General features: G+C 37.1%; 1 protein-coding gene across 1 annotated transcript in view; it reads right to left on the reverse strand.

The window, feature by feature from the left end:
• The window catches only part of PTPRN2 (protein tyrosine phosphatase receptor type N2), a gene marked incomplete at its 5' end in the record, with an annotated part of 646,773 nt that overhangs the window by 229,998 nt on the left and 397,957 nt on the right, over positions 1-18,818 (reverse strand). Inside the window, one exon of the mRNA XM_032183394.1 lies at positions 4,921-4,985. Within this exon, the coding sequence (XP_032039285.1) occupies positions 4,921-4,985 (65 nt within the window). The remainder of the gene's footprint in view (positions 1-4,920; positions 4,986-18,818) is intronic.

Raw genomic sequence — 18,818 nt, forward strand, 5'->3', positions numbered from 1 at the left:
CAAAATATCACTGATCTATTTTAGAACATCTATAGATATGGTGAAATGTTCATTTCACATATATTTTGGGTTAATTCTGCTTTGTTTAAAAAACTTTTAAAATTTGTATATCGGTCATAATGTTAGAAAAATGTTTCAAATTCTACAAACATATTTACAGGTTGAGTGATAAGTATATTTTGTGTTAATTTAAAATAATATATTCCAGGGTGGGTGCAGTTTTACCAGGTCAGAGACTGTGCCATTCCCTTGGTTTGTTTTGGGCCTTAATTCAGAAACATTATTATTTGAATCACACTCCTAGCCCCCCAAAACTGATTCGAAACATTATGATTTCTTGAGCCATTGGAGACCCCGACTTGAAATATTGGAAATTTCAGCTGAAAGCTGGCTTAAGCAGTTATTTTTGCATGTATTTGAACAACCATTTGAATATTTCTTGAACTGGAACTGGGATTGAACCAGAGAAACGCTGATCACAGCTAAACTCAGAGTGGCACTGAACTGAGAAATACTGTGGTTTTGTAATAATTTCAAAGTGCTTAAAAGGCGTGGGTAAAAAAAAAAAAAAAAAAAAAAAAAAAAAGTGGTTAAATTCCTAAAGGTTTTGGAAGGACTTCCAGGTCGCCCAGTGGACTCTGTGTGGGCCCATGGATATTGGTGCCTGCCGAGCTCCCTAGAGCTGCTGAAGCTCCTGGGTACAAGCCCAGTGGGATGACCTCTGCATGGGATGGGGATCCCAGCCCTGCTGAACCCTGAACTCAGCTGGAGTCATGCAGCACCCTCCACATGGGACACAACACTCCCTGTCACTTTGGGAGACAGGAGAATGAGTCCTGCAGTTTGGTTATTCAGGCTTCTTACCAGTGCCAAGCCTCTTATAGCATTCTGTAAATAGGAAACAGATACAACAATATTTACGCTTACATTTTCACATACACTCAACCATGGGAGGTTCTTGAACTACTAAAGGTGACCTTAGGACTGTAGAGATTTGCTTCACAAGGGGGAGATCAAAAGAAAATACCTCAAAGGCATCTACATCCTATCTGAATAACCAGGAAGGTGTGAAAATCTCATGATGAATTTGTGATGCACAAACACCATACATGACAATCATAGAGTCATTAAGGTTGGAAGAGATCTTCAAGATCATCTGGTCCAACCATCCCCCTACCACCCATGTCACCACTAAACCATGTCCCTAAGCACCACGTCCAACCTTTCCTTGAATGCCCCCAGGGACAGTGACTCCACCACCTCCCTGGGCAACCCATCCCAATGTCTGAGAATGACTCAAGCAAACCTTGGAGGGCTACAATTTAGGAGTTTCAGAGTGTTGTAGGTGCTGGAAAACTGTGAGTAGAAAATAGATGTCTTGGCAAATACAATGCCATAGGTAATTGGTACTATAGCGATGTGCACACATCTTCAGGATTTTTACATCGGCACTGGTTTTCTCTACAGCAGTTATTATTTTTTTTTTTTTTTTTTTTTTTTTTCTGGTATAGCCATCTTACAAAAGAGATAGGTGCCAAAATAATTAGCTCTTTAGGAGTGATGCACAGCATCTCAAATCGCAGTCCAACTCTGTGGCTTTCCAGAACCCTGAATATTCTGACAGCAAATGTTAGATGTTGAAGCAAATTTGCTGTAAAAGGGTCTGTTTGCAGTAAGGGTCTGTTGTTCTGCAATGACCTAAAAGCTCTGCTTATCTGCACTAGTTACCAGACCATGCCTTGCACTACATCACAGAATGGCTGATGCTGGAGGAGGCCTCTAGAGGTCACCTGGTCCAAACCCTTTCCTCCAGCAGGGCCACCTAGAACAGGGTGCCCAGGTTCATGTCCAGGTGGCTTTTGAAGATCCCCGAGGAAGAAGAAATATATATATCAACCAAACCTTAACATGAAATGTATAGAGCTTTTAAGCTAACGTCCTGACACATGAACTGCTTTTCTTGCAGATAATGAACTCATTTTTATTCCTCCTGAATTAGAGCCAGAACCTACTCTAAACTTACACAGTGCAGCTAAATTCAGCTGTATCCAAAAGACTCACTGAGGCTGTGGAAATCTTCTGTATGACATAGGGATAATGAAGTGCGTTGTAACAGTGGTAAACTTCAGACCCATATTGTTAATGACTGTATGGCACATGTTTATGCAGTGGCATAATAGGAATTCATCAGCCCTTCCTAGAGTTGCCTGAATGGTTCAGTAAACTTGGCGTGAATTGTATTGCTGCTTTTGAAATGCTTTTCTTGAGAGAGAGGCTGAGGAGCTCTGAGAAGCATTTCACCTCTCCATAAGAGAGAGAACATTTCCTTCTACCAAAGCATTTCTCCTCACTATAAGAGAGAGTTTCCTTCACCCAAAGCCTGGCATCTAAATGTTTCTAGCACAAATCCTGTTCATAAGAGACCAAGACCTAAACCAGATTCCACTGTCCAGAGCAACACATGAATTATTACTGAGCTTAGAACAGTTCCTGTATTTGTTTATATAGCTGTTCCATTTGCCACCAGTATCTCAGCCATTTTTCTCTTGAGCTATTTCAGATATGAAACTTGCCATACAAAATAATCCCTTTTATTTTACAGTCCCGCATGTGAAGATTTTATATCCATTAATTTTGTCATGAATCTGACCTACTGTCCAAACAAAAAGGCCATTTCTCATTCTGAAACTGAAGTTTATTCTAAGTACTAGAATAGATCTGAGTATCTTGATTGAAATTTACAGTTAGTATTACATATACATTTATTCTTACAGTGTGAAGCTAAAAATCTCCTTATTCAATAATTTTTTTTTTCATTGTGTTAAAATATGTACTTTGCTATTTCGATGTTGTTAAACACCAGGATGAATCAATAACACACTGCAGAAATGGATTAACATAGTTTGATTTAACCTGAAGTAAACTGAATCTGATACTCTATCAACAAAGAAACAACTTGGTTACAGCACTCCATTATTTTTCATGTAGGTGAGACTGCAGAAATGTATTCATTATGTACACAATCATAAGTGATAAGACATAGAAACAGGAATATACACAACTGGAAGAATTCACATCTAACAGAAAAATATATATATATAAACAGCTGAATAAATGCTCTTCCATCACCTTAATTTTTCCAAATGTAACCTGTAATATATTAGGCCTCAAATGTCTTCTTCTCTTTTGTTAATTCATTTTCACTTTTTGCCTTCTAAAAATACATATTTGGCAGAGTGTAAAACACAAGTTTCTGTCAAAGGCTTTATTAAATCAAGTAGTGTCACCATTAAAAAAATATGATAACCTAAATATATGAGAGGTGAGTTCTGCAGTGACAAGTGACTACTTTTACTAGCCCAAGCACAAGAACCAGAGTAAGGAGATCTCTAGCCTAAAAGCTTTCAATTTTTCCCAGTCCTACCAGCTGGTCTTAAAAGAACTAGGAGCTCCTTGAAGCTATGTTGCCAATACATGCTTAGACTACCATGTTTACAACAACCATATTATTACAACATGGATTAATGATGCATTTAACAGGTGGCGATTCCTTGCATTTCAAATGCCTGAAAGTCCTTTCTTTCTCCATTGACTGTTATATGTATAAAATAACAGTTCATTTAATGGTAAGCCAGCTGGAATCCATTCAGTGATAGGAATTAGGTGAAATACATGGAGGTATTTCATCAGCATGCAGAATTCCATTGAATTCTGGGTAACAAAATGTACTAGATATGGCTTCCATAGTATAAGCAACAGTCGTAGTTCTCCTGTTGTTTACCAGAAAAGAAAGCTTGGGATTACCACAAACACAAGCTTCACTCTGGCCTGAAGTCAAGACATCCTGAGGTGTGCATTCATGCTCCAGGATACACCTCCCAACTCTTGAGTTGAGGCACCCTTGAATCCCTCAACTAGTTAAATCAGCTTCAGTTAAGGAGAGATGCTGGCTTTCATTTTCTAATGATTTTACCTACATTGTTTCTGAAGATCAAATTCAAGTTTTGACCCCAAGAATCTCATCATGTCTTACTGATGGTGCCTCTTCAGGACCAAGTCTTTTCAAAATGAAAATAAAGTTATACAAAGAATCTCAGAAATACTGGCAAGGTAAGTTCTTAAGCATGAACTTACAAAAACCAGAAATATCGAAAATAAAAATCAGTAGGAAAAAAAACCAACACAGTTGAATTCCTTCAGTATGTTACAAGTTATTCATTATTCTCAATACTTAGAATAATGTAATCACAAGAAAAAGGCATTTGTCTAGCCCTATGAGCATTCACCACTAGAAAAATTACTTAAATGGAAAGGAAAAAAAAAAAAGATAACTGTGTACACAAAATTAGCACGAGAATTAGCAATCAACTGTAGTTCATACAAGGTTCTTAGCAGAGAGCATCATCTTTATTAATAAATGATGAACTGCTTAGTGGAGTTTTTGCTTAGTGATACCACCATAATAACAGACACGTTTTATTTATGTTTCAAGTTGCATCCAAAATAACCAAATCATTCACTGACAGATTCTCTCTAACAGCTGAAGAGACTTTACCCCAAATTTAAACTTTCATTGATCTAGATGAGCTACCACTCCAACAAAACCAAGGGGAATAATACAATGACTTCAATTGCTGTGCTCATCTTTGGGGATTTTGTTCCTGTGATACAACAAAGCAAAAAACTGCATTTCTGAAAGCCGGCTGCACTTTCCTCATAAGGATGGTATTTTTTTCTCTGTGGGATACAGTGCTATTTGTGCAGCAGATTGTATTTTGACAGATGCAACTGTATCATAAAAAGGCCCTTAGCACTATCAGACTGGTAGTTCACAAACGTTCATGAGCTCCAGGATTTCATAAAAAAAAACACAACAATTAAAATGTTTTTGAGAGTGTAAAATGCCCCCAAGCCACTTACCTCCCCCACGCCAGTCTGCAAAATTCTCAGCCCAGTTGTTTTCTCAAGCTTCTCTTTGTTCAGGGCTGCAAGGAAAATTAAGATTGAAAGAGTTATGGGAAAGCTGAAATATGCACATTTTTGCAGCACTTATAATATAACCAACCTTCCTTCCTATCCTCCATCATCAAATTCATGACAGTCCCTACCTACACCATCTATGGAATATTTTTCTCTGATAGCAACTCCATCTATTCAGTGTTTTGAATACATAAGTGTGCCATTAATTGTTCACTGTTATATAAAAAAGCAAGCCAAATTAATTTTTGCTCCCTTGTATACAGAGTATCACATATTTAACACATGCACAATATATATGGGAAGTTCTCTTTTGTAGAAGCTTCACACTTTCTTGCAGCAAGGAGCAGAGCAGCATCTTACCACTGCAACGGAACTGTCACTGTGTAAGACATTTCAGAATAAATGACAGTCTCACCTAGCAGGGAAGATAAATAGTTTATCTGACAACACTGGAATGTGATGCACAATATTTTTCTTTCTAAAATTGAGATATTTTCATATTTATCAGCTTCCATATCAGTAAAAGCATCCAAAAATAATCAAGTATAAAACAGCATAGAAATATAAAATAGAGATAGTAATAACTAAAACTACATCTGTACTTGTAACCTAAAAATGTCCTGGGCATGGACTTGAGCACTATTGCCCATACTAAACACGTATGAGATTATTTTCAGCTGAGAGTATGGGTAAGGTCACCCTGTTTTGGACAGGAAGATGTTAACTATCTAGATGCACACTGTGTCAGTTGGACTCCTGGCCAAAAAAAACAGACTCCTGGCCTGTTTTATTTACTAATAACAATGAAACCTTACAGCCGTATTAAACTCTCCTTACTTTAGCCGTCTAGTCATTGACTATCTAATCCAAGTGAGTCATCTAGGTTCTCTCTGCAGTCAATGGAAAGAGATGGACATTTAATACGGTGAGTCATTCCACATATCTTACACACATCAGGAGACACCCTTCTCTTTCCATTGATTACTAGGACAATTGGGACAGACTTAGCTTCTCAATTTATGTTGGCTGAGGGAAATATTCCTACCAGAAAGCACAAGAAGTGTGTCAGAATATATCATAAACAGTTAAATTACTGCTGAAAAAATATCTTTTTTGTTGTTTTCATTTTGGAAAAATACGCTTTAATTGCTGCTGCTTGAAACATTCAGAAAAAATCACATTGCAGCAGACAGTTCTTAGAAACAATATTGTGAGCTGATGTTTTATTTAGTTTGTCTAAAGTGCAACCCAAATGACTCAAATTTATATCAGAGGCGAGTCATTTCATCAGGTCTCATTTTCACCTCATATATCCAAAATGTGAAATTATTTTTGTAAGGCTTCATATGTGCAAAGAATCAAATGTAAAAATTCAAGCAATTGTAATACCAAGAAACTTTCCTGACTTCCTCCATCAAGGGATGAATTTTTCACATGGTTTAAATGGAGAGGAAAGCTCTGTCCAGCTTTTTGACCCAGCTGTTGAGCTGATGGGAGCATGGAGTCCCTAGACCAAACACATGGTTTGCTGGATTTGAGCCTAAAAAATAGGCACAATACTCATATACTTAATAGTTATACCATGCTTTACACATTCACAAACATATTTATCCCACCCAGAGTCACTGGGACTGCACTACAAGCAGAGCTGCCTGGATCACATGATTTGAGGCTTTTAGTATTTCTTTTATTATATATGTTGTGCAGTAGCAATTTCCAAAAAGTAAATCTTTGCAAACAAGCTTGATTTTCATCCTTGAGATGGACTCTAGACTGTGTTGCTTCATGCATGGCTGATGACCTGCCATGCTGACATTTGCCTCTTTGGATGTGCTACGTCATTGAAAGATGTGCCAATCTAGCACACCAACAGTCTCTCACCCAACATGTAACGGCAGATTTCTAACAAATGCAAAAATTTAGAAGATTTATAAAAACAAGAGGCTCTGTGGCGTCCTTCAAATAAACTGGAGTCTGAAAAATCATTCTTCAGTAGTTTGGGATAAATAAAATGTTGGAGCAAAGTGGCTGCAAAATAAATGATGTACAAGTAAACAAAAAGGCTTAAATCCCAGTGTATAATTTTCTATCACACGAATAGGTGACAGAAAATACTAGGTCTGCTGAATCACTGGGTTTTGTAATTACTATCACATATTTGACCAACCTTCTTCTCACGGGTTTCCTGCAGACTTTATTTTCTGAAGCTTTGCTACATAAAGTGTATTTAACACTCCCTTCCCCCTTGATATTGGCTAAAAGAAAAAGGACAGCTCTGACAGTCATGCTAACATAAACCCTGCTGAAATTAAGAGGCATGAAGTCACGATGTGTTACTGATTAAATCAGAACCTGAAAATGGTCAACTCAGGCACTGTCAGATTGTGGAGAGAGAGACAGCCAACTGTCTCCAGCATCTTCACTCCAGGCGTGTACAGGAGCATATTTTAGCTACCCTTGAACTCCACAAGCAGTTCAGGAAGGTCAACAAATTCTGTCAAAAACAGCGGTGCCAAGGCTAAAGCGTCAACCACATATTGAGATGCTGCTTGAAGCTGCTGAACATTGAATAGAACTTCTTAACTTTTGCTATCTGTAGTTGAGAATTTAAGACAAAACACAGTCAATAGCCTATAAATAGATGAGGAAGGAGTGGTGGGATATTAGATTCAGATATTTAGAACAATCTACTAATCCTTTGAAAACTGGTCTACATTTTAAAGGGTATTTTAGTGTAGTACCTACGAGTTTGTACTCCAATACAAATATTCAGCAGACAATGTTTTTGCTGCAATGTCATGAACTAGAAACAATAATCCTAGGTAACATGGTATATTACACATTCCACAAAAGTTGATATTTTATGGCCATGGCTTATGGTCCAGAAATAATAATGCAGGACTCATGCACACTCATCAGCAAAGAAGAATAATAAAAATAGCTACTCAATAAATAAATAAATAAATAAAGAAGAAAAAAAAAATCCTAACCCAGTTAGCTACATATAAATCTCCTTTTTTTTTAATCTTCCACTGAAACAAAAAGGGCTTCCAAACACACAAAAAAGGAGGCCTTTAAATTAAATTCACTAGATGAAGGATATGCAAATTACCTGGAGAAGCGGAGCCCTATAATGTTCTCAAAATTCTGCAATAGCCTATTTAATTAGTATTTTAATTTATCAGAATAATTCTTTGCACTTGACAATTTATGCAGTATTCCATATAATTAAGCACGTAGCTACAGTGGAATAATTTTGCCTACTCTCTGTATACCAGTTATTTTAACCTGAAAAAATCTGTGGAAGTCTCTTCTGTGATCTAAATTACAATGGGGACAACTTAATGGCTTTGCTCTATTAGAGAGCACGATGAGGGTGTTACTGAGTGTTTAAGGGTAGTGATTGTCACTGTTCATAGTCTTCACTAACCGGAGGGAGGTCTGATGTGTTTTCTGAGGGCTAACATTTATTTCCTTCAGCAAAGTTATCCGGCAGTGGCATAGTCAGGAATTTGAGTGCCTAGTTTTGTCATTGGCAGGTTTGACCTCAGAGCCTGTTGGTTATTAGGAGAAGCAAGTTACAGATGGCTTTGAGCAGACCTCCGGTCTCATTACAGCACTTCTGGAAGAAGAAAGTACTAAGAAATGAGTAGTTCACAAAGCTTTGCTTTAAAGCAGGTTGCCAAGCACAACTGCACCCTTCGGTGTACTTGTGGGAGCGGCGTGCACACTGGCACAATTGGGATGAGGGAAGGGTTTCTGCAGGAGGCTTTTGCAGTCCATCTCCTGCAGTGCTGCAGGATTTACCCACTCCAGGGAAGAAACCATCCTAAGTATGAAAAGTATTTATGGGAAGGTGGTGTCACTCACTAGGAAACTTTATTTTTCTGCTGTGAATCTTACTTTGAGGGTGTGTTTTACCTAATTAAACACAAAAAACAAAAGTACTTACAGACATACAATTCCCCTGACCTCTATTATATGCCCATTTTAGAATAAGTCAATTCATGCCCTGGACTCACTAACTATATTGACTGGACCTCCAGTCAATAAAACGATAGAGAGCAATTAATTCAGATTTACTGTCTGATGAATTCTATACCAACTGTCCTCTTTCCATATTTTTGTTGTAATGCCCCTTTCATAAAGACACATTCAGAACAATTTCATCTATTGTCCTGTCTTTGAGGAAACAAAAGGGAAAAGGAGGAAGGGAAATCCAGGAAGATGGTATTTATTACAGCTTTAAACTTTTAAACACATTTCCCAAATCTAACACAAGCAGATGTTGCCTTTATTTACACCAAGTTAGTTTTTGCTTCCTCCTGCCCTACCTTCAGATTATATAGAAAGTTTTTTTTTTATAAAGTGAACAAGAAAGTCTGTCTTTATGTCTGGTGGACCCATGCACATGGGTGGCTTGCATACACGGCAGATACAAAAGCCTTTGTCTCTTGTGATTCAATGAAAACGGATTCCCATAATGGTCAGCCTTTCTGTTGAGAAGTCCCAGGGTAAGCCTGCTTTTGCATGGTTGATGCACCTCCTGAAACTGCTGAGGCATTCACACCACTAAATGAAAGGAAGCAGATTTAAAAAAGACACAGGCAGTTCAGCACTCTCTAAGTTTTTTAGAATATTGGATATCTGGATATGTTATATTGGTTTTCCCACCTGCTGTACTTGTTGTTGTTGAAAGTAATTAAAGTGCATTTTAATGAACTTTGAATTAGATACTTAGGTACCCCCATGTTCAGAAGAACAGCATACACCTATGCGCCTCCCTGGGCTCTCCTTCTAGGAGATGCACCCTGTGAACTCTTCTCCCTAGGCAGGAGTAGAACCAGGCTGCAAGTAAATAAGTCATGAAACACAACATAAGAATCCAAAATGCTCCAGCTAGGAACAAAAATGACTAACTGAAGTAGATACAAGGAGAAGAAGGTTCCTTTTACCCAATTTTACAATTCAGTTAGTGATGGACAAGTAAGTTTACAGGCTGTGGGCAAAAGGTATTTTGTCCTCCATTCGTTACTGGGTGATGAAGTGAGATTGTAGCTTCATATGTAATTTCTAGTTAACTGGCAGCCAGGCCTAGAATGAAAATGGTTACAGAGAAGTCAAAGCCACATATCTGCACTAGCGACAGCCTGCTAAATATTATGTCATATTCAATTTTCAAGTCATTTTTCAAATGATTTTAATTAGATATTGTTTCAATCTCACGTGCATTAATTTAATTTCTGATATCAACATTTCAGCTTTCAATCTGCTCAGACGCAGTACCTTGCTGCCTGGAGTAATTTAAAATATCGTTTGCATCTCCAGCAATTTTCAGGGCACACATCCTTTACAACCTGCTCTAGCCAATAAAACTAACAGATGGAAATTCAGGCAGTGTTCACCACTCCCAGTGCACCTTTGGAATCTCACAGTTTTTGGTACAAGATAGACAAATCTACATGTACACAATCAAGGAATTTTCCTTCTCTGTTTGTCTTTAATTCTGTTAAAAAATACACAAAAACTCAATTTGTCAGGCAAATAGCACTGCATACTCCCATAAGAGAAAAATTGGTGCATACTTGAGTAGCTAGCAAGATCTGTATGTTTTTTTTAAACCCTTTCACTAAAATGACGTCACTTTTTCTTCTCTAAAACATTTACCTCCCATGTCCCCAGAGTCCCATGGACAGATAATATTGAAGCTGAGAGCTGCAAAGTTCTAATATATCAGGACCTCACATAGCTCTCTGTTTGCATAGATTAGACATGTATTTTAAGCATATTCTTTTTGCCTGACTGCTTGTATTGATTTATTTTTACTGATTTAATAAATAGCTGCTCGATTATATGTTTTCTCGTATATGTTCTTTAAAATGAGCACACTACTATTTTAAAATATGATATTTAAGTTATAGTAAAGGAATTTGGTATATATTAGATAATATTCTCGCATTTCTCCGGAGCATTTATGTTAATAGCGGGATCCCTCTCTGCTTACTCTATCTGTCTCAATTAAAATGTCAGTTAAAGTTCCTTCACTAGTCACAAGGAGCAAACAGGTATCACCTGAGGTTGACTTATCTCATCTTGAGATAGGTATCATTTTCTCATCATATAGAAACATATATGATGAATATATATGATCATATAAATGAGATACATATGTAAATATCTTGGGTCAACCAATCCATTTTTTTTTTTTTTCCCACAGGCAAACCCTTGTAAGAAATGTATATATACAAGCTCCAAAATACTTCAGCAGTAAAACAGCCTTACAGACTTAACAGCTACAGAGAGGAGCTTCGAAGGCACAGTATCAACTTGGGGCAGCTTCTGGACTCCTCTCACAGACGCCAACCCTACAGCCCCACTGCTACCAAACCCTTGCCAAGAAAACCCAATACAATGCAAGGGTTGTGTTCCTGAAGTATAAACAATACCAGTTTATATGAATTAGCATTGTAGAAATGCATATCCTTTATCTGTTGTAGATACTGTCTTGCAGAGCTTCAGAAACCCATTTTCAAAAATAGTCTCCTAAATTATATGTCTATATGCACCAACAGAAGAGTATTTTATATATATAATATATATTACTAAGAATAAAAATAACCATGTTTTAGTAGTGTATGTTCTACAATAAAGAACATACTTCAATGATTTTTCAACAATGACAACTTTTAATACTGTTAACCACTTTATCAGTAATAATTACATGTTGCATGATTCCTTATGCTTTATACAGTGTATGTATGTATAATAATTTGCTTCCATACTTAAAATATGGATCCAATATTTACAGCTAAAGATAAATATTACCTTTAAATAGGTAAATAAAGGTAAATATTACAGTTCAGCCCGTGTTAGCAGAAAATGAAAAAACAAGCAAACAAACAACAACAGTGTTGTTCCACCATGGGGAATCAGAAACCAAAACATTAAAATTTGTTCAAATAAAGATTTGGTAAAAAAATAAAGAGTTGGCAAATAAAGTATGGCAAGTTTCATCTCCATACAGAAAACGCAGATAAAACACTGCAGCATGTTGAGCAGAAGCCAGAGCAGAATATATTCAAGTAGACCAATGCAGCATGAGCACTGATGCAAGTGCAGACCATTTTTCTCAGTGATCTCCTTTCTGGGCTGATTGCTAATGTCTAGACCAACATTTTAATTGTACTTTTTAAAGTCCCAGTCAGCTTAACATTAAACTTCACCATCATATGTTCAGCCTTAACATTTACAAATTACAAGGCAAGCTTTGTGGTCCCAGGGGATGGAGGGTAAGAAGGACCATCTGGATCTCTCTCAGCTTTTCCTAGTGCGGGGAAGGCTTTGCCTCCTCACCTTCACAACACTGTGGAAAATAACACTCCATAAAATGAGCTTAAGGCCAAAGCTGCTTCTTTTTCCTTTAAAATGAACAGGATTTTGGAATAGCATTATAGAAGACCAGTTTAGCTGCCTTCTTTTATTTATAGTTAAGGATTTAACAGATTGTTTTAATTTTCTTGTGATGAAAATACTACATAAAATCAAACACTGAGATAACAGTTAGTTGGCTTTTCAAGGGCAGCTACATATTCTAGAGTTGTGTATCTGCTTTTTGCTTCTATTTGAATATTTTCTCCTTCCATATACCTCATTTTAGTCCCTCAGGATATCCACTGCATCTCCTTTCTGTGTATTATTGTTTTCATATAGGCATTGTCTGTACTCTTGAAAAATATAAACTGCTATGTAAGATCTGTTCCTTGTCCTTTCAGCATTTTAGGAAAAGTGGAAAAATTAGAATTTTCTATGGCTATCTCCATCTAATGGGAACAAAAATGTCTAACTACCTAGTGTCTGGGGAGAGTAATATCTAAAATATATTTTCTTGCATGTTCTCTCTTTTCTAACAATATTAATTGTGGTGTTTTCTAAGCAGAAAGGACCAGCAAAGTGATTCAGAAGTTGCTACTTATGATGGTTGCAGCTTCACAGAAATTAAAGAATTACAGCTATCTGGACTTTAACTGCACTTATGTGGTTTCTCTGAAATGGATATGTCATTGAGGCAAGGGAAAGGATTAGACCACGTAGCCTACCAGCTACGTTTTCTATCATTTCCATTATTTTTTTTCAATATGAAACAAATGAAAAGACTCAGGAAAAGAGAACTAAGAACTATTGTTGCTCATTTATAGCAGGGTTCCACTCCTCTGAAGACTACCCTGGTAAGTACACTGACCCTCTTTGGTATTACAACACAGAATATTTAAAAGTACACATATCGGCTTCTAGCTGTTAAGCCTCATCTTCATTATGCTATACTTTTTTAGCATTCCTGTTTATACCACTTGGAGACTTCTCATGGTAACAGCCTGAAAGGTAGTGTGTAAAGCACACTACAGCCTGTAGATGCTGTAGCGTGTTTGCTTTGGTATATGAGAAATTTAAGGGGCAATACCACTAATTCTCAGCATGCCAAACTGTCTCTATTTTTAATAAATACACATGCAAGAACTGTCATTTTTTTCCCATTTTTTTCGTCAACTTCCACAGTTAATAAAGCAGTACCCTCTAGGTTCATTTCTTTAATGATCCAAAACAAGACTACAAGCCATGCTATTTGTTATTCATCTGCAACTACACTTAATGTCATCCTCATGGCACAAATGTAACAAGACTGAGTTGGGAAAACATTAGCAATATTTCAACTGACTGGTTCACTAAATCATGAATAACACAGCTAATGCACAAGGTCATTCACTAACAAAATCTATTTGCTGTGCCCTCAGAATAAAATGAAAATATTTATTACCAAGGATGCCACTAGTAACAAGAGTCACAATAAAGCTTTCAGGTGGGAGTGAACAGGGATGATGTTAACTTGCCTATCATTACTCATAATGATTTTTCATAATACTATTACAATGAAAATCTGGAAGGCTATTTTGCTAGCTTTAAAGAGTTACTTCAAAAAAAAAAAAAAAAAGCAAAAAGTGGAAGATTCTGGAAAACCTGATTGTAAATTCCAAAATACTGGCCCAATGTTTTTTTAAGAGCACTTTAATCACATAATAAAAAAGCATCATGTTTACTGTTGGATTGGTGAAGTACGAAATAAGAGGATGAATGCTTGTCTACAGAAATGACTGAGTCCTAAATGCATTTATATAATTTGCATATGCATGTGTGCACATGTATGCACATTTGATAGGAACGATGAGAAGGATTTAACGGAAAAGACCTATGTATGTGAAGAATTGTTACTTTGCAGGCCATGGGGACAGCTTTACAGGGAAAGGTTAAAGCCCTTATTGCCAGTCTCAGAAGGCTTTTCTTCAGAGTTTGTTGAGTAGCTATCAGAAGTACAAATCCTGTACACCAAAAAACCCAGTGAGCGTTTCTACATTTTCTTTTTCCCACAACCATCCTTACTTTAGGCAGAAAGGATTGCTGAAGTCATACTCAAAATATTACTATCTCTACTATTATTACATAATAACTTCTTCTTCTTCTTCTTCTTCTTCTTCTTCTTCTACTTCATTATCGTCCACGTCTTCTTCTTCTACTTCTTCTTCTTCTTTGTTGTCGTCGTCGTATTCTTCTTCTTCTTCTTCTTCTTCTTCTTCTTCTTAATGTTGTTATTGTTAATTATTAATTGTTATTAATGTATCACCTATTCTTCTCAGAGCCAGGAACCTCAAGCGTATAACACTGTGCAACACAAAACTAACAGGTGGTTCCTGTGCAAATGGCCTTAAATCTACCAAACATCTGGAGACAGTGAATAGCTACAGACAGGAATAAAACGACAAAGAATTAATATTAGGTAATAAAATAGCAGGATACCAAAGCAACATCCATCCACACAGCATTCTTTCTCTTATGTTTTTTTGTTTTTTGGCACAGGAAATGATGTGATCAGCTAAGCCTTATAAATCCTTTAAAAGCTGCAGCACTTTCCCCGCTTTAATGTTTAGAGGAGCAGAAGAGATTTATTGGCAGGGGTTAAAATAAGGAGAAATGGCAGGAAAGGGCACTATGATCAGCTCTCCCAGAACTGCTGGAAGCAAAAGCAAAGCTTTCCTTTTCTGTAATTGGAGTGATGGGGAGATCTCTCTTTTGCAGTAGGCTTAACCCAGTGCGTATTGGCATGAGTCTCTGCTGGCATTGTCTCTCCTCTAACAATGCTCTGAAAACATTTTTTCAGACTTCTTTACAAAGTGTTAAAAAGGATACCTGGGTTTCCCTGCTCCCTGTAGGTTCTGTTCAACCCTAGTGGATTATAGGTCAGATTATAAACCTCTTGTTGGGCAAAATGCCATTCTGTATTTCAGAGCTCTGTCCACTTTGTGGGGAAATTGTACATTCAGAAAGAAAAGCATTTCTGTCACATTTTTAAAAAGAAATCATTAAGAAACTGAAGAAATATTAGAACTGAAGAAGATTAATTGAGAGTGGGAGGTTGTGGAGTAATACTCTTTATCAAGAGGTAGCCCTGCAGGTAAAAACATTTACTGTCACTTAAAATGCCAGCTACGCACTCTTATGAGTACTCCTTCATCCTTTTGACAAAATGTGCATCATTAGCAAAAAATCTTCCATTTGTACTTTCTGAGCTTTCCTGGTAAACTTTGACTGACATGGTTTACAGAGCAATGGCAGAGGCAGTTCCACCATCTGATACCAGATACGAGGCAAAGGTAACCTCTGTCAAGGGTATGAAAACAACTTTCATTGGCATTGATGCATTCAGAAGAGGACATCGGCCCACAGCCTTTATGAGACTGTCAGACTTGTATGGATTATGCAATTTAACACATAGAAATCATTACTGCATACAATTTACGATAAATGTAAATGAAATGACTGTGCACTTTATGCATACACGGGCATAGGTCACTATTAGAGTGTCAGCAATTTCAAGCAATTTCTGTATGCCATTTTCTGCAAAAATTAGCACAATAGCTTCCTTATGGGGTGAAAATCTATAGGAGAGTTAAAAGCTTGGTGAGATGTTTGTTCCATTTGGGCAGGCAGACTTTCTCCCACCAGGACAGGTTCTAAGGCCACCTAGGGCTATGCATGAAGCCATCCATGCAGCACCCTCCCCTGCCTCTGCACAGGCAGGTTTCTATAGCTTCCACTGCATGCACCTTACAATAAGTATTTGCTACTGGAGAAGCGAAGGAACTATCAAAAGGCCAGTACAGACAACAACTTCCTCAGGAAATAATTTTGTGAGGAAATGGTTTGCATATATTCTGACTCCTCATTTGTAGCCTGCTGGATCCATGACTGATTTCTAAAGGAAAGGATGCTCTTGTGAAAGCAATTTTAAATTCCTTACACATACAAATAATATATATATTATATATATATAATACACCAGGGTTCTACACCAATCCAAACATATGCATGTAACATACATAACATATATGTCTCAACATAAGATATATACATATTGCTTATTCCACCCACTACCCTTCAGAAATGACTACAGAACAGCAATATAAACATAAATTAAGTATGAGGTATACATCTCCACCAATCGAGATGAATGTATATTATTATCCCTTGACCCCTTCTTAATGTTCCATTTTACCATGTTTCTAAAATATTTATACCATACAGGGTGTTAAATTATAGCAATTAAGACCATAGTATGGTTTTATTAATATTTCATCAAGAATGTTTCATAATTTGAATTTCCCCGGTGCCCTTCTATTGCTTTGCTGTACACTGTGGGGATGGAGGGCAGTTCTGTTTCGTTCCTCTTCATCTTTGCAGAACTGTACCAGCATTCAGCTTTATTTAGCCAATGTTTTGCAGCTACTGTTTTTTTACTCAGTGACAGATTCATGTAATATGCTGGGGTCCTTAATGTCCAGTTCTTCCCCCTCGAAAACTAAAGACATCAGCAAACTGGAGACCAGAGAAGGGCCACTGAACAGGTGGGAGCATGACTATGAGAAGAGGCAGATGGGTTTGTTCAGCCTGGGGAAGAGGAAGCTACATAGTGATTTCACTGCTGCCATCTGACACCTAGGCATGGATATAAAAAGACAGAGGCAGACTTTTGCGGAGACTCATACCAAAAGGATGTAAGGCAAAGTTCACGACACAAGTTGGTATGCAGGAAAATCTTGTTGGGCAAAAGGAAGAAACTGTTCACTTAGTGAGGTGGTGATGGTTAAGCTCTGGGGCAGGTTGTCCTGAGAGACTGTAGAATATTTATGTCTTGATATTTCCAAAATTCAGGTGGAGCAAGGCCCCAAGAAGCCTAACTTCAGATTTGGCATTGCTTTCCACAGGATGTTGGACCAAATGACCTCCAGAGGTCCTTTCCAACTTAAATTTTTCTATGACTACAAATATACATATAGCATCTTTAAAGGCAGTGATTCTTCACAAGAGACTATAATTCCATCCTGTCATTTTTGAAATACTGAAAAACCCTTACTTGAAATGGGCACTGCTTGTTTTTATGAGGAAAGGTTGCTGTCCTCCAGAGTGCCATCACCGCTCAGACTCTGGTTCAGCAAAGCATTTTTATTTCTGGTTCAGTCTGTTCTCATGCAGCAAAGCACTTTAAGATATGTTCAACTGATGAGTCATGGTCCAAAAGCAGTAGAGCAGAGTGAAGAATAGAAACACAGAAATTTGGAAAAAATCAAACCAAACTAATATTTGGGGTCCTCACAGACCCCAAACCCAGCTGGGTTTGCTACATTTTGACAGCAAAACCAGAGAGTTTTGGGAAAAAGGTAGAGGGGTAACGAAGACAGACTCAAGGAAAGAGAGTGATGAAGGTTATGGAAAAATTACCCAGGACTTCTGATTAACTTTGGCTATATTTTGCATTCTGTATTCCAAAGATGGACTCACAATGCACTTTTAAACATCTAGAAAGTAGGCATTTAGTAAAAGCTTCTTACCTACTTTCCCTACAGCTGACAGAAAGATAGAGGCTCTTCCAGACAGTACTTCATCCTTTCTTAGAAAAACATTCACGTGTGGTATGGAAATAAGTAATAAATATCAGTATTATTTCTCTATCTATATAATTGTATTTTCTTTTTTTACATAATGCATGATATTATGTAGTAGTGAATAAGACTGATGATTGACTAAATTTAGCAATGAAATGCAAGAGTTAAAATTATATTTGCAAAATATTTAATTATTTTTCAGAAATAAAGGACAGTTTTTACCAGGAACAGACTAATTTTTTTCCTAAATAATTAAATTATCTTTTTTTTTTTTTGTGTGTGTGTGTGTGTGTGTGTGTTGCAATTATGCTGCATTAAATACTTTGATGACTTGTTTCAGTCAATACTCAGCACCTTATTTTCAAGCTAATGGAATGTTACAGTTGTTATATTTTGATTTGAAAAACACAGCATTTTGTGTATTGTAGGAATCAATTTTGATTAATTTCTGATAAGGTCTACAAAAGCTTCCACCCCCAAAAAGTTTTCTGAACAAACAAAGTTGACAAATTATGACAAGGAACAAATGCCTGCAGGGTTATCCTGAAAGGATTTGGATGTTCTGGGAATTTATATAAATGAAGGCACCAGCAAAACAGCACAGCTCTCTATATTACATTGTCACATAGCAGGAAGAGTTGATGCTCCTTCAGGTAACATTGTGCCACATATAAAAAACGAGCAAATCTGAGCAATTAGTTTCACCAAATGTTGAATGAGAATCTGAACTTCCTGCTGTCTTGCAAGAGAAGCTATGAAGGAGAAAGGAGACTTGTTTGTCACTTTTAGGATGGGTGAGAAGATGAATGCAAGATAATTAACAGGTTGCTGCATCTCTTGTTTCTGATA

The sequence above is a fragment of the Aythya fuligula genome, chromosome 2 (genome assembly GCF_009819795.1).
Source record: "Aythya fuligula isolate bAytFul2 chromosome 2, bAytFul2.pri, whole genome shotgun sequence".
In the NCBI taxonomy this organism is placed as follows: Eukaryota; Metazoa; Chordata; class Aves; order Anseriformes; family Anatidae; genus Aythya; species Aythya fuligula.